The following is a 14,452-nucleotide window of genomic DNA, read 5'->3' on the forward strand; positions in this document are numbered from 1 at the left end:
AGGAGAAGCTGCGCGGAGCCGCTGCGCCGCACGACGACTGACGCTGCTGCTGCGCAAAGGCGCCGGCAGGGGGCGCGCCTTCACAATGAGCGCCAGAACCGGAAGTGGCGGCACAATAACAACCTTCACAATAAGGGCACCAACCGGAAGTGCCTTCACAATATCAGCCTTCACAATAAGAGCACCAACTGGAAGTGGCCGCACAATAACAGCCTTCACAATAAGACGGCCAACCGGAAATGGCTTCATAATAAAAGCCCAAGCCGGAAGTGTCTCACAAATAGCAGCCTTCACAATAGGAGCACCAACCGGAAGCGAGTGTACAATAACAGCCTTCACAATAAGGGCACCAACCGGACGCGAGTGCACAATAACAGCCTTCACAATAAGAGCACCAACCGGAAGCGAGTGCACAATAACAGCCTTCACAATAAGAGCACCAACCGGAAGCGAGTGCACAATAATTGCCTTCACAATAAGAGCACCAACTGGAAGTGGCCGCACAATAACAGCCTTCACAATAAGACGACCAACCGGAAATGGCTTCATAATAACAGCCTTCACAATAAGAGCACCAACCGGAAGCGAGTGTACAATAACAGCCTTCAGAATAAGAGCACCAACTGGAAGTGGCCGCACAATAACAGCCTACACAATAAGACGACCAACCGGAAATGGCTTCATAATAACAGCCTTCACAATAAGAGCACCAACCGGAAGCGAGTGCACAATAACAGCCTTCACAATAAGAGCACCAACCGGAAGTGGCCGCACAATAACAGCCTTCACAATAAGACGACCAACCGGAAATGGCTTCATAATGAAAGCCTTCACAATAAAAGCCCAAGCCGGAAGTGTCTCACAAATAGCAGCCTTCACAATAGGAGCACCAACCGGAAGTGAGTGCAAAATAACAGCCTTCTCAAGAACAGCCGCAACCGGAAGTTGTTTCCCAATGAGCGCCTGAACCGGAAGTGGCTGCACAATAAGAGCCTTCACAATAAGAGCTGCTACCGGAAATGGCTTCATATTAACAACCTTCACAATAAGAGCCTTCGCCGGAAGTCCCTGCACAATAAGAGCCTTCACAATAAGAGTCCTCACCTGGAGTTTCTTCACAATAAGAGACAAGATGGTGAGTGATAGACGAAGAAAAGCATTCAGTCCCACTCCCACACCTGCGAAATTGTCCCAGTGATCCTCCTGCATGCGTCTGGATTGTGTAAGAGCCTGGAGAACCCTGATGAACCCCATGCAGACACAGGGAGAACATGGAGACTCCACACAGAAAGGCTTCTTGTGGGAATCCAAGCAGGGACCTTCTGGCTGGGAGGAGGAAAACCGCTGTGCCACTGTGTCACTCTTTTGTTGAAATAATCAATAACCAATGAAATAATAATTAAAATCACAATCATGCCTCAAGTATTCAAAGTAATAATGAAAAAAAAACCTTCAGCCAATCGCCTGCCTCCATCAGCCCTCAGCCAGTCGCCTGCCTCCATCAGCCCTCAGCCAATCACCTGCCTCCATCAAGCCTCTCCTCTGTCGCAGCCTCCTGATGTCCTCCTCCTCTCCATCCACGCACCTCCTCTCAGGTCTTCCTCCAGACCAGCTCCAACCTCAGCATCCTTCTCCCCAGATCTTCTCCGTCCCTCCTCTGTCCACGTCCAACCATGTCAGTGGGCCTTCAGCTCCAGAACATGGAGATACCTTGTGCTGTCCCTCTGATGGACTTCATCCTCTTCACTGCAAAGGAGAACCTTCAGATCTGCCTCCATCTTTGCTCTTCTTCTCCAAAGCAGACACCATGGCTGCTCTTCTCCTCCACCTTTCCTTTCCTTCTGGCCGATCTCTTCTATCACCTTTGACACTTTTCTGCAGCCGGTCCAACCTTCTTGACTGTGTTTCTCCAGCTCTTCTGCACCTCCTCCGTGACTCTGGACTGTTGACCCTACATACTTCAACTCCTCCACCGTCTTCATCTCCACTGCCCGTAGCTTCGACGTTCCTCTCAGGTTCCTCTCAATCACACGTGTGTCTTCTGTGTTGACCATCATTCCTCGCCTCTCCATGGCTTGGCCCCACCTCTCTAGATGTTCCTCCACCTGGAGACTTCTGTCTACCTTCAACTGTCAGCCTGTCCATCACCAACAAGAAGGTGCTCCCCGACGAAGACCCACCTCCACCCAGAAGCTCTCTGTCACATTTAGTAGAAGTCTGTCTTGGCGAACCCTCTCTCCAGATCTTCACGGGATGGAACTCCTCCTCCTCCTTGGTTCCTCAGCCAGGACTGGCGGCTCGTGACGTGGCGTTTTCCTCTTACCGAGAAACGCTTCGCCCTCTCGCCGGTGCACCTGTGCAGCCACTCTGTGCGCAGAGATCAGCGTAAAAAGAAGATTTCTCCAGAAATCTTGATGCCGTCATCCAGAGAATCTCATCCACAGACAAACTCCTACTTAGAAGCGACTTCCATGATTTCCTTCAGGGAAAAACGTCACAACGGTCAGGAACTGATCAGCAATGAATGGTTTATTTAAAGTTAGGAAACACACTCAGGAGATATCCTGGGCCAGGATGAATCTCACCCCGCAAGGATGGTTCACCCTCTCTGGACACCCGCCGGGACGCATTTTACGACCTTTGACCCAAAGGTCGGGTTACTTCCTACAAGGTCTTGTTCTTCACACTTTAAAAAGGATGATGCTTTTCCAGCCGGTGGAGTTCATTTCAGAATGTTCTCTCCCTGAAACGCAGCGCGGCCTCCGGAATCCACAGCGGATGTGATCTTTGCTACTTAAGAAAAGCAGAGCAGCGCAGAGACCTCTTTGTTGCCTTCATAAACCGTAACATGCTCAGGAAACAACTCTGCAAACTTGGTGTGGCAGCAAAGTCCCTCTCCATCCTGCAACGATGCACGATGGCATGCAAGCCGGATTGTCCCGGGAGGCCTCCAGGCGGAGCCTTTCGAGGTCCATGTCGAGGTGAAGCGAGGTCGTGATCCGGCGCCGGTGCTCTTCAACCTCTTCCTCTCGCCAATCACCCGATCGTTCCGCGGCGCCCCGCAGCCCAAAGACGGTGTAAAATAGCGCCTCGACGGTTGTCCCTTCAACATCCGACGGCTCCGGGCTCACGGAAGGACGTCGACCCGCTGGATCCACAAGCTCCAGAACGCAGATGAGTGCGCTGTCCTGGCACGCAGCCCAGACTCCATGCAGCACCCTCTGGACACCATCTCAGCACCGGACCGACCTTTTGGTCTCCAAGTCAACGCCCAAAAAACTGAAGTCACAGTTTAATTCTGCGCCAAATCCCCCTCGCCCGCTAGCTTCCACATCAATGGGAGTCCACTTTGTCCACCGGTTCACCTACTTGGTCTCCAGACTCTCCGCAGACCGTTCTCTGGAGCGTGATATACACCGCCGGATCAACAAAACCTCGTCAGCTTTCGGCTGAAAAAACATTTTTGATGACAGCTTGGAAATCAGCCGCCCCTCCTTCCTGAATCATGGACTCCACACAGACGCCATATAAACAGCTTGGGAATGTTCCACATTAGATGTCTCCAAAAAATCCTCCCGGGCAGACGGGATCCCCCACACGGACATTCTGACTGCGGCGAGCGCCATCAGCACGGAAGCGGCTCTGGCCGACAGGCACCGACGCCCGGTTGCCATTTGCACGCCTGTTTGTGGCCTCCCGTGCAGGTGCTCTACGGACAACCATGCAACTCTCGGCGGGCCGGCGGGCCGGAGAAGGAGACACAAGAACTCCTGAGGCTCTGCAACATCAACCCTGGACGCCTCCAGCTGATGGCATCTCACAGACCAGCCTGCAAGATACCTGCAAACTAACAACTGGATAAGATCTAACAACAATATCTTCATTCTCCACCTGCCTGACAGGGAACATGTCAGCTATATCCTGCTGGTGGCCCGGGAGTGTGTGTGCGCGGGCGTGAGTTGGCGTCAGTTACGGTCTGCGTCACCTGAAAGACAGAGCGCCGCGTGTGCGTGTGTGAATTTGCGTCGGTGTGTGTTTTTTGAATATGTGACTGAGTGCGTGTTTTTGTGCGCGCGTTTGTGCATTCCTCCCTCCGCCCGCCGCCGTGTCAGATGCGGAGTGTGTCGAGGAAGGACTGCTTGTCCCCAGAAGGACTGCTGGTCCACGGAAGGACTGCTGGTCCCCAGAAGGACTGCTGGTCCACGGAAGGACTGCTGGTCCACGGAAGGACTGCTTGTCCCACGGAAGGACTGCTTGTCCCCAAAAGGACCGCTTGTCCCCAGAAGGACTGCTTGTCCCCGGAAGGACCGCCTGTCCCCGGATGGAGTGCCTGTCCCCGGTCGTGTGGGCCCTGAGCTGCTCGCTGCTGGCGGGCTCGGCCGCCTTCGCGCTGAGCCAGTCCCGGTCTCAGACGCCGTACGGCCGCTACGCTCCGGCCGGCGGCCGCCGCCTCCCCGCCCGCCTGGCCTGGTTCCTGCAGGAGGTGCCGGCCGTCCTGCTGCCGCTGCTGCTGCTGCTGCGCCTGGAGCCCGAGCCGGAGACACCCGGGACCGGGACCGGGACCGGGAGCGGGACCGGGACCGGGAGCGGGACCGGGAGGACACTGCTGCTGTGCACCTTCGTGCTGCACTACCTGCACAGGTACGAGTACGAATACGACTGCAAGTACGAGTACTCGCACCGGTACTGCTCGTACTGCAGTGACGTGGTGCAGTACTGCACTGGAGCGGGGCGAAGTACTCGGATACTCGGGAACGGACTCTGCTGTGAGAGTACGCGAGTATTTGAAAGTATCCGGAGGTGCTCAAGTACTTCTACCGCCAGGGGGCGACTGACGACCGGGAAGTAGCTTAGCAGCTAGCGAGCACACACACACACACAACCACACACACACACACACACACACACACACACACAAACACACACACACACACACACACACATTGGGACACAAATATACATACCCACACACACAGAAACAAACAGCCACACACACATCCACACACACATTTGGAGACAAATATACAAACACACACACACACACACACACACACACACACATTGATAGACAAGAATAAACACACACACACATTTATAGACATGCATACATAATTACACCCACACCCCCCCACACACACACAGACACACACACACACACACACACACACATTGGGAGACAAACATAGATACACACACACACACACACACACACACACACACACACACACACACACACACAACCACACATTGGGAGACAAACATGCATACACACACACAAACACACACACATACAAACACAGACACATGATAGACAAGCATGCATACACATACACACAACCACATACACACACACACACACACACACACACACACACACACATGTACACACCTTGAGAAATTCTTCTTCTTTCGTCTTTCCCCGTCAGGGGTCGCCACAGCAAGTCAACTCTCTCCATCGCACACACCTTGAGAAATTAGCATACCAAACACACATTGATAGATAAGCATACACACACATACATGCACACGCACCCCCCCCACACACACACACATTGAGAGATAAGAATAAACACACACACACACACATTGATAGAAAAGCATACACACACATACACACACACGCGCACACACACACACACACACACACAAGCGCACACACACACACACACACACACACACACTCGTTCATAGACAAGCATACACACACAGACATTGAAAAATAAGCATACACACACACACACACACACACACACGCACATACGCACACAGTGATAGACAAGCACACACACACACACACACACACACACACACACACACACACACACACACACACACAAAGTAGACTAGTGCTTTAAACTCAACCAAAGTACCCAAGCAGTAGAAGTCAACTGTAACTGTACTATGAAGTACTTCCAAGGGCTCCAGCATAACTCTGGTCATGTGACAGGAAGTGATGTCACTGTTGTGCAGGAGCCTGGTCTACAGCTTCATGTCCCGAGGCAGTCCGGTCCCGGTGAGCATCGTCATCTACGCCGCCATCTTCTGCACGGGGAACGGGTTCCTGCAGGGTCACCACCTGCTGCACTGCGCCCACTTCCCCCCAACCTGGACCACCCATGCCCGCCTGGCAGCAGGTCATTTGAAATCCTTCACCTTCTTGATCTCCACTCCCTGTTGCCTCACCGTTCCACCTGGGTTCCTCTCATTCACGCACATATATCTCCTTTCTAGCGCATACCCCTGCCTCTCCAGACTTTCCTCTACCTGTTCCCTGCTCTCACTACAGATCACAATGTCATCCGCAAACATCATGGTCCATGGGGATTCCTGTCTAACCTCATCTGTCAGCCTGTCCATCACCATTGCGAACAAGAAGGGGCTCAGAGCTGATCCCTGATGGAGTCCCACCTCCACCTTGAACTTCTCTGTTACCCCTACAGCACACCGTACCAGTGTCTCACAGCGAGCATACATGTCCTGCACCAGTCTAACATACTTCTCTGCCACTCCAGACTTCCTCATACAATACCAGAGCTCCTCTCTTGGCACCCTGTCATATGCTTTTTCTAGGTCACAAAAACACAATGCAGCTCCCTCTGGCCTTCTCTGTACTTTCCTATTAGCATTCTCAAAGCAAATACTGCATATGAGGTACTCTTCCTAGGCATGAAGGCATTCTGCTGTTCACAAATGCTGACTTCTGCTCTCAGTCTAGTTTCCACTACTCTTTCCCATAACTTCATTGTATGGCTCATCAACTTTATCCCGCTATAGTTGCCACAATTCTGCACATCCCCTTTATTCTTAAAAATAGCCATCACACTTTGTCTCCATTCTTCAGGCATCTTCTCGCTCTCTAAGATCCTGTTGAATAATCTAGTCAGAAAATCTACCGCTGCCTCTCCTAGACACTTCCACACCTCCACAGGTATATCATCAGGACCAACTGCTTTTCCACTCTTCATCCTCTTCAATGCCTTCCTCACTTCACTTTTACTAATTTGTGCTACTTTGTGGTCTACAATAGTCCCCTCTTCTACCCTTGTCTCTCTTTCATTTTCCACATTCATCAGCTCTTCAAAGCACTCTTTCCATCTTCCCATCACTCTTCCAGCATCTGTCAATACATTTCCCTCTCTATCCTTAATCGCATCTTAATCTCCGTTTCGCCAACCTGTACGGATCAATCTCTCCCTCCTTACTGTCCATACAAGCATACAAGTCATCGTACGCCCTTTGTTTTGCCTTTGCTACCTCTATCTTTACCTTTCGCCGCATCTCCCTGTACTTCTGTCTACTCTTCAGTCCTTTCAGTATCCAACTTCTTCTTTGCTAACCGCTTTCTCTGTTTATACTCCTGCACTTCCTCCTTCCACCACCAAGTCTCTATATCCACTTTCCTTCCCGATGATACACCAAGTACTGTCCCGCCTCTGTCCCTGATTACATTAGCTGTAGTTGTCCAGTCATAAGGAAGCTCACCCTGACCACCCAGAGCCTTTCTCAACTCCACTCTGAAACCCATACAACACTCCTCTCTTTTCAGCCTCCACCACTTTGTCCTCTGCTCTGCCTTTGTCCTCTTGATCTGGAAGTGCAATCAGTAGGGTAGTGCTTGATGAAGAGGCTATAAATTCTTCCTCTACCGACTGACCATTAGCCTTCATGAGCTGTGAAACTTGAATGATGCTGCGGTCGACACAGCTTGTATTATATTACCATTTCTGTTTCTACTGAGCGCTCCTCTTATTCCAAAGGTAATCATTTGTGGGTGAAAAATGATGTTTGTACAACATCTTCCTTGCCAGCAGAGCGTGCTTGTCAACATCTGCTCATTTTGCATGGTAGTTCAACAGGATTATAATCACATTTTAACATGAATTTGCGTTAAAAATGAATGTCGTGAAACCATTCCAAATATTATCTTCTTCATTCATTAGTTTGGTCAACCATTTCATTTTGAATATATAATTTCATGTTTCAAAGCTGCGAGTCTCCACACCCCCGTTCTGTCTCGTGTTACATAAGACCTCTTTTCCAAGATAGCGGCGCTTCTTCCTCCCTGTGAAGGTGATACGATCTTCTCGGGCGCTTCGTAAGGACGCAGGAAGAGCGTGGCCGTTCCAGCGGAACCGGACCGTTCGCCGGGAGATCCTCACCGACCACGTCTTCCACGTTTGCGTCAGAGTTTAAGTCGTTGCGAGATTTTAAATTTTTCTCCGAGTGTATCCTCAGACAGGTGACTTAACCCGAACAGGAACACCACTTCTCTCCAACGTCCCTCAGTGGGAATAACACCGACTTATTGAAGTTCATTTTTAGTCCTGATACTTTTCTTTGCGCTCGACCGCTTTGTCCACCTCTTGCTTTTCGGATACAAACAAGGTGGTATCGTCTGCGGGTTGTGAGCATGTACATTCTCTTCCTACCGCCTGTATGCCATGAAATAATCCTGTTTTGATTTGGTCGCCATCCTTTTAGTGACTAGAATGAAGAAAAAGGGGTTAAGTGGGGATCCTTGTCTGATGCCAGGACTGACGTCGGACTCCGATCCAGACCCGCAGAGCCGGAGCAAAGCTTAGAAAGCGTCGGCACTGCGCTCAAAAACCAAAACGGTTTAGTTTTCAACGTAAATTCATGATTTATCAATGACAATATGAAACAAAACTCGTCTAATGCATATTGGTATCAAAAACCAAATAAATGTTATCGCATATATTTCTTCGTGGATCGTGTCTTCTAATCCCAGCTTCAATCTTTTGGATAAAAGCTCATCGCAGTTGTTTTGCCATCGGTGTTTAAGAGACTCATCGGTCTCAGATTCTCAATATTAAATAGGGTTTTTCCGTGTAGGGATGAGTTTAATGAGGCCTTGACGAAAGGTTGGTGCTCAATCCTCTTTCTCCACGGCTTCTTCAAATGCACCCACCAGAAACGGGTCCAAACTCCTCCTGAAAGGTTTATAAATTCATCGGTCAGCTCATCAGTAGCGACACTCGTGGTCTTTCGGGGGACTAATACACTTGTCAACTTTGTCTAAATCAGTCTTTCGATCGCAGAATAATGTGAAGTCTTCATGAATACTTTTAATATCCTTTTCAAAAACCCACCCACATGCTGGGAGACGCGTTCTGGGTCTCCAGGTTTCTGCTCATTCACTTTGAGTTTCACTCATTCTTCCTTTTTTTCCAAATAATGTTCAAACCCTTTCCTCCTGGACCCCATAAAGGCACCTCTGGCTTTTCTTGACAGATTTTGAGTCGCTCGAGTCTTAAAGCTGCCACATGTCCCAACTCCAGCGCAGAAGGATCTCCATTTTATGATAGTGTCATTGTTTTTCCAATGATTTGGGATTCATTTTCTCATTTAGTTCGAAAGATTCTCTGGTCTCAAGTTTCATTCATTCCCAGCACTTTCCAAACTTATTTAGGGTGTTAGCTTTTCTCCAGTACTTAATGTTTCTTTTTTAAATGCTTTATTTTGTCATAGTGTTTACTCAAGTTTCCAATAATCTCAATCAGATCCGCGTTTGTACGAAGCCAAGTTGTCCTTAAGCCTACCAGCTCGGTGTTGTGTAAACACCGCGGGCTCTATCAGGACCGATTCTGTGCTATTTTGCCTTCATTAAGAAGGTAATGACCTTCTCCTTCCATCCCATCACCCAACATGGCAGGAAAAGCCTGGTCTGCTCCAAAATAACAGATCAGTCTTACCCGGCCTTCCAGCGGCGGTAGGCTCTGCTGCCCCCCTGGAAGACCCAGAGGAGAAGGTCGACCTCCGTTCTCAGCTTCCCTGCAAACCCCTCATCGCCTTGCAGGTGTCATGGCGCTCGTGGCGTTTGTTTCTATCAATGCAGAGTCTCTGACCAATGGCACAATTTGAACACCTCTGTGCAGTATTTATTCTACCTATATCATATATATATATATATATATATATATATATTCAGCCATACATTTACTGATGTTCACAATTTGATGCTGCGCCCCCTGTTGCCCCCCAGTTGTCCCTGGGGATAAATCAAGGTTTTCAGTGTCTGAGGAGATCAACCAGAAGACTGCTCTGCTGAGATGTGTCCTGATTTGACCGGCTGTACATTTTTGGGTTTGGGTTTTTCTGTCTCCAGGTGTCACCGAGGTCCGTTCTACTGCAGTCGTTGTTGGATTCATTCACTGCTTTGTTTTTTGGGGGCCGTCTGTCCACGGAGCCCCTCCCCGTAAGACCTGGGCGCCAACAGTTGATTCTTTTCACCTTCCATCGTTGAAAATAGAGTGTTGTTGTTTTGTTAATTGTCGGAGGCATATATATTACCGTACATTATATCGTGAGAGCGCGTACGTCTCGTCCCGCTGACCTGTTACTGCCATGTGAACGCCGCAGATCTTTCCGTTGACTCTTCCAGAAGGAGACGTCTGCCTCAGAGGCATGAAGACGCCCGAAGATGAGAAAAGGCTGGACCTTTGTTTAGGCAGTGCGGAGGTAACGCATTCTTTTCAGCGAGTTCCCGATGGCCCCGACATTTACAGACATCAGTGACTCAAACAAGACAAAGTATATGATCTTTGAACAATCTTTCCTTTGCTTGCTTGACTGTGAGCTCCCACGGCAGGAGAAGGAGTTCCTGCACGAATCCATTGTCTGATCCCTCCATCACGAGCTGCATAAAAACTGCGGTATTATTGAAGTTCTCCTCCATGAAGGAACGGCCTTCCTCCCACAGACTAGGCTTCATCGGCCCTCTCCGGCGCCGGCGTCGGGTCGTCTCTGAAGCGTGGATGGTTGTCCTTCAGGTCCGTGTGCACCTGTGAGCCTTTACACAGAACATCTCTGGCCGTTCTGGACGTGGACCTGATGAACACAGGACGCAGCGGCCGGTTGAGTCCTCCTTCCAGTTCCGTGCTCTTCTTCACCCAATCAGCCTCTGTGACAGGAAGCGCAGCCCAGACACTCCCGAGCTGCGCCGCCTTCTTCTGGGAGGCCGTGGAGCGGCGTTCCCACTCGTTCATCTGCCGCTCCGGCTCATTCTGTTTCTCCTGGAGCTCCTCGCATGCGTTTTGTTTTGACAAAAGTCCAGTGACTTTTCCAGACCTGCAATGTGAGCCGCGTTACGCTGGACCGCTTCGTCCATTTTGTCCGCTCTTTCGTTGACCTTTCAGATGACAGCGGAGACGGTCGTGTTCTGTAGTTGGCCAAAAGTTGGCCGCTCCAGTTGCTTCGGCTTCTTTTAGCCGTGTTTCTTTATCCTTGGAAAAGAAGGGAGTTTGCGCAGTAACTGGTCGTCTCCGTAGAAGCTCCTCTCCGTCACGTCCGGCAGCTACTTCCCGTTTGTCAACCTCTTGCGTGTTTACTTGCTGTTTTCAGGGTTCCTGGTGTTTGTCGTGGGCCTGGCCATCAACATCCATAGCGACCAGATCCTGATCCGGCTGCGGCGGCCCGGCGAGGTCCGGTACCGGATCCCCCGCGGTACGGTGGTTCCGCCCCTCTGGGTTCGCCGCCGCTCTCCCGTTTCCGGTCCGTGACGCCGGCCATCTTGTCTCCCAGGTGGGATGTTCGAGTTGGTCTCCGGGGCCAACTTCTTCGGCGAGATCCTGGAGTGGTTCGGCTACGCCTTGGCCGCCGGGACGTTCCCTGCCTTCGCCTTCGCCGTCTTCACCGCCTGCTCTGTCGGGCCCCGAGCCCTCCACCACCACAGGTAGGGACCGCCGCATCACGCCGCGCGACCGCCGTCCTGGCCGTCCTGGCCGTCCTCACCGTTCCGTCGGCTGTCTGCCCCGCAGAGATTATCACCAGAGGTTCCAGGACTATCCCGCCTCCAGGAAGGCCCTCATTCCCTTCCTCCTCTGACCGGAAAGACTCACCCTGGAGGTCCGGCTCCTCGTGTAGAAATATGAGGAAACACCTGACTGGATAAAGAGTCTACTTTCATGGCTTTCCTTTGCAGGAGTGATGTCCCCGCTGGTCTTCAGACACTTCAGGAAGAGGCGCTGAGAGGAAATAAAGGGCCACTGTTTTTGCTCAACTGAAGGTTTGCGTGTTTTCTGGTTCTTCCGTTCTCTTGTGTGTGGCGCTGCTGCTCGGACCTTCTCCCGGATTAGAAACTAATTTCAAAATGCCGTTCATCATTTCCCATCTAAAACTTCTCAAGGACAAAGGAGCTCCAGGTCTGGCCTCCTCAGACCTGGAGCTATCTCCATACCGGGTGAGGCTGAGGATCCACAGCAGGAAGACCTCACGCCTTAAAGACCTCAGGGGCGACGGACAGGTGGCCTCATCGTCTCGCCCGCCCCCCCGCAGCATCACCGGCATCGGTTGAGGCCACCACGGACCTCCATGTCGGCATGGATGATGCCGTGATCCGCCCGCAGGTCAGGCTGGAGCTCAGCAGAGTGGCTCTTGAAGGCAGTCCTTCACCGTGCGATGGCCTGCGAGTGCACGTCTTCATGCTCGCTCGCGGTCGGGGCACCGCGGCTGCTTCTCCCGCAGCTCACCCTCTTGCACCCCCGGGTGTCCTCTGACGGCCGCAACCATCGCTTCAGAGGTCTGATCCGGGAGCCCGCGGCGACGGTCGGCCTCCCAGGAGACGACCGGACCGTGCGGCTGCTGTCCAGGGAAGGTCGGAGCGGACTCGGACCCCTCGAGGCGGGTCGGCTGTTCTTCCCGGAGCGGTCTCGGCAACAGACGGGAAGAGGCCGGACAGACCGGCGAAGACGGGCTCGGTCCTTCAGAGAGGGCGGGAGAGAGGTCGCCGACGGACGGCCGAGCCTTCGCTTCAGACGGTCCTCCTGGACCGCCGGACGCCATCTCAGCATCGAGCTCCTCCGAAAGAGAATCCCAGGCGGTTCCTCCCTCCTGTTGCACCAGAGAAGCAGCCGTGACCCGGGCGGCATCATGCTAACATCACGGCTTCTTGGCTTCCTCATCGATGCAGTCAAACCCCCCTCAGAGACATCACATGCTGCACGGCGTCAAGGATAACGTTGTCCTTGGTGGAGCAGAAGGAGCTTCACACTGATGGGTTTATTTGTACTGACCTCCATGCGTGGCTCCCGGGAAATGTGGCTCCGCGATGGACGCGGTCCTGCGCCTCCAAACACGCAAACATGCAAACACGCAAACACGCAAACATGCGTGGCCGAAAGAAGAGGCTCTTATTTTGAAAGGACGGCGAGGCGGAAGCGCGCGGCTGTGCGTGCGCGCTTGTCACGCACAAAGGGAGTTACGTCGTCGGCGCCCCGGAGAAGAAAGGCTGCGTAACTATTGACAACAAACATGGCGGACGGTAAGTCCTTCGGCGCGGCCCGACGCCTCGGCGCTCGGTCGCGGTTTCGGCTCCGGTTCTCCGTCGGGGTCCGTCGGCTTCGTCCGCCGGTTCGAGCCCCGGTGGCCGGTCGGCGGGTCGGACTCGGCCCGGTTCTCCCGGGTGCGGCTCATCGCCGTGCCGCTAAGCTAACCGGCTAAGCTAACCGGCTGCCGTTCACGGTGCTGGCGGGCAGCGCCGGCCGCGGGCCGCCTCCTGAAAGCGGCCCCGCGGGTCGAGCCGGCGGTCGGAGAGCGGTAGCCCCCGCTCGGTCCCGGTTCCACCCTGCTCGGTCCCGGTTCCACCCGGCTCGGTCCGCTTCCGTTACCGACCGTTCAAGCCGCGATTCGGAGCCGCGCTTCACCTGTCAATCACCCGGCATCCCGAGACGTTCACGGTCCGTTAATGTGACCCCGCTTGTCGCTTCGCTCCCCAGATCACCCCGAGGCGGAGCAGCCCATGGAGCACGGCCCGGTGAGTAGCGACGGGAGAGCCGCCGACCCCCGGCCGGAGGCGATGCCTGACCGGCGTTCTCTCCCTGACAGGTGTCGGAGAACCCTCACGGAGAGTTCCTGACGGAGAACATCCAGGTGAGTGAGGCCGGCAGACGGACAGACAGACACGGGTGCGCAGAGGACTGACTCCCAGGGTGCTCTCCTCCAGAGATCTGTGGAGAACGAGAAGTCCTCCGGAGAGAAAAAGCAGAAGGTGGACCTCCAGGCCCTTCCCACGCGAGCGTACCTGGACCAGACGGTGGTCCCCATCTTGCTGCAGGGCCTGTCCGTGCTGGCCAAGGAAAGGTAAGGCGCCCGCCGCCGGCCGTCCTTCGACCGCTGAGCCTCTTAACCCGTGTCCTCCGCCGTCTCAGGCCGCCCAACCCCATCGAGTATCTGGCAGCATTTCTACTGAAGAACAAGTCGCAGTTCGACGAGCGCAGCTGAAGATGTGGACAAAATCTTGTTTTTAAGAAAATAAACGATGTCACCCCAAGGAAAACGCCGTCTTTTATTCTGAAACGATCCCCTTCCTCGTGACCGGTCGGGGACGCCAGCGGGGTCGGCCTCGCGGACGGGTCCATGGGGGTCCGAGAAGGTCCCGACTCTTCGGCTACTTCGGGACTCTTCTCGCTTGAATTCATGGTTGAAGATATTGTTT

At 52.9% G+C, this 14,452-nt stretch overlaps 3 protein-coding genes across 5 annotated transcripts in view; 2 read left to right on the forward strand and 1 right to left on the reverse strand.

The window, feature by feature from the left end:
• The first annotated feature begins 4,035 nt into the window (after nt 1-4,035).
• Nucleotides 4,036-12,024, forward strand: srd5a2a (steroid-5-alpha-reductase, alpha polypeptide 2a). Of its 2 annotated transcripts, XM_086156750.1 has the most exons (6): nt 4,036-4,641; nt 5,971-6,134; nt 11,362-11,463; nt 11,542-11,692; nt 11,778-11,865; nt 11,942-12,003. In XM_086156750.1, the coding sequence occupies exons 1-5, from the start codon at nt 4,322-4,324 to the stop codon at nt 11,842-11,844; spliced, it is 804 nt and encodes a 267-aa protein (XP_086012876.1). In that variant the 5' UTR covers nt 4,036-4,321; the 3' UTR covers nt 11,845-11,865; nt 11,942-12,003. The 2 variants fall into 2 exon arrangements, with proteins under 2 accessions (XP_086012876.1, XP_086012875.1); XM_086156749.1 differs by having other exon boundaries at nt 11,778-12,024.
• A 1,175-nt stretch (nt 12,025-13,199) lies between these two features.
• On the forward strand, nt 13,200-14,293 carry dpy30 (dpy-30 histone methyltransferase complex regulatory subunit). Its single transcript, XM_086156751.1, has 5 exons — nt 13,200-13,279; nt 13,734-13,771; nt 13,843-13,887; nt 13,961-14,097; nt 14,166-14,293. Exons 1-5 carry the CDS (start codon nt 13,270-13,272, stop codon nt 14,236-14,238), a joined length of 303 nt encoding a protein of 100 aa, XP_086012877.1. The 5' UTR covers nt 13,200-13,269; the 3' UTR covers nt 14,239-14,293.
• psen2 (presenilin 2) overlaps nt 14,279-14,452 on the reverse strand; it is a 4,231-nt gene continuing 4,057 nt past the window's right edge. For both annotated transcript variants that reach the window (XM_086156747.1, XM_086156748.1), the window contains exon 11: nt 14,279-14,452. This exon is cut by the window's right edge and continues 584 nt beyond it. The gene's annotated coding sequence lies outside the window, so the exon portion shown is untranslated.

Source organism: Fistularia commersonii, chromosome 12, assembly GCF_037954325.1.
Source record: "Fistularia commersonii isolate RoL2024-O1a breed Wild chromosome 12, RoL_Fcom_v1.0, whole genome shotgun sequence".
Classification (NCBI taxonomy): domain Eukaryota; kingdom Metazoa; phylum Chordata; class Actinopteri; order Syngnathiformes; family Fistulariidae; genus Fistularia; species Fistularia commersonii.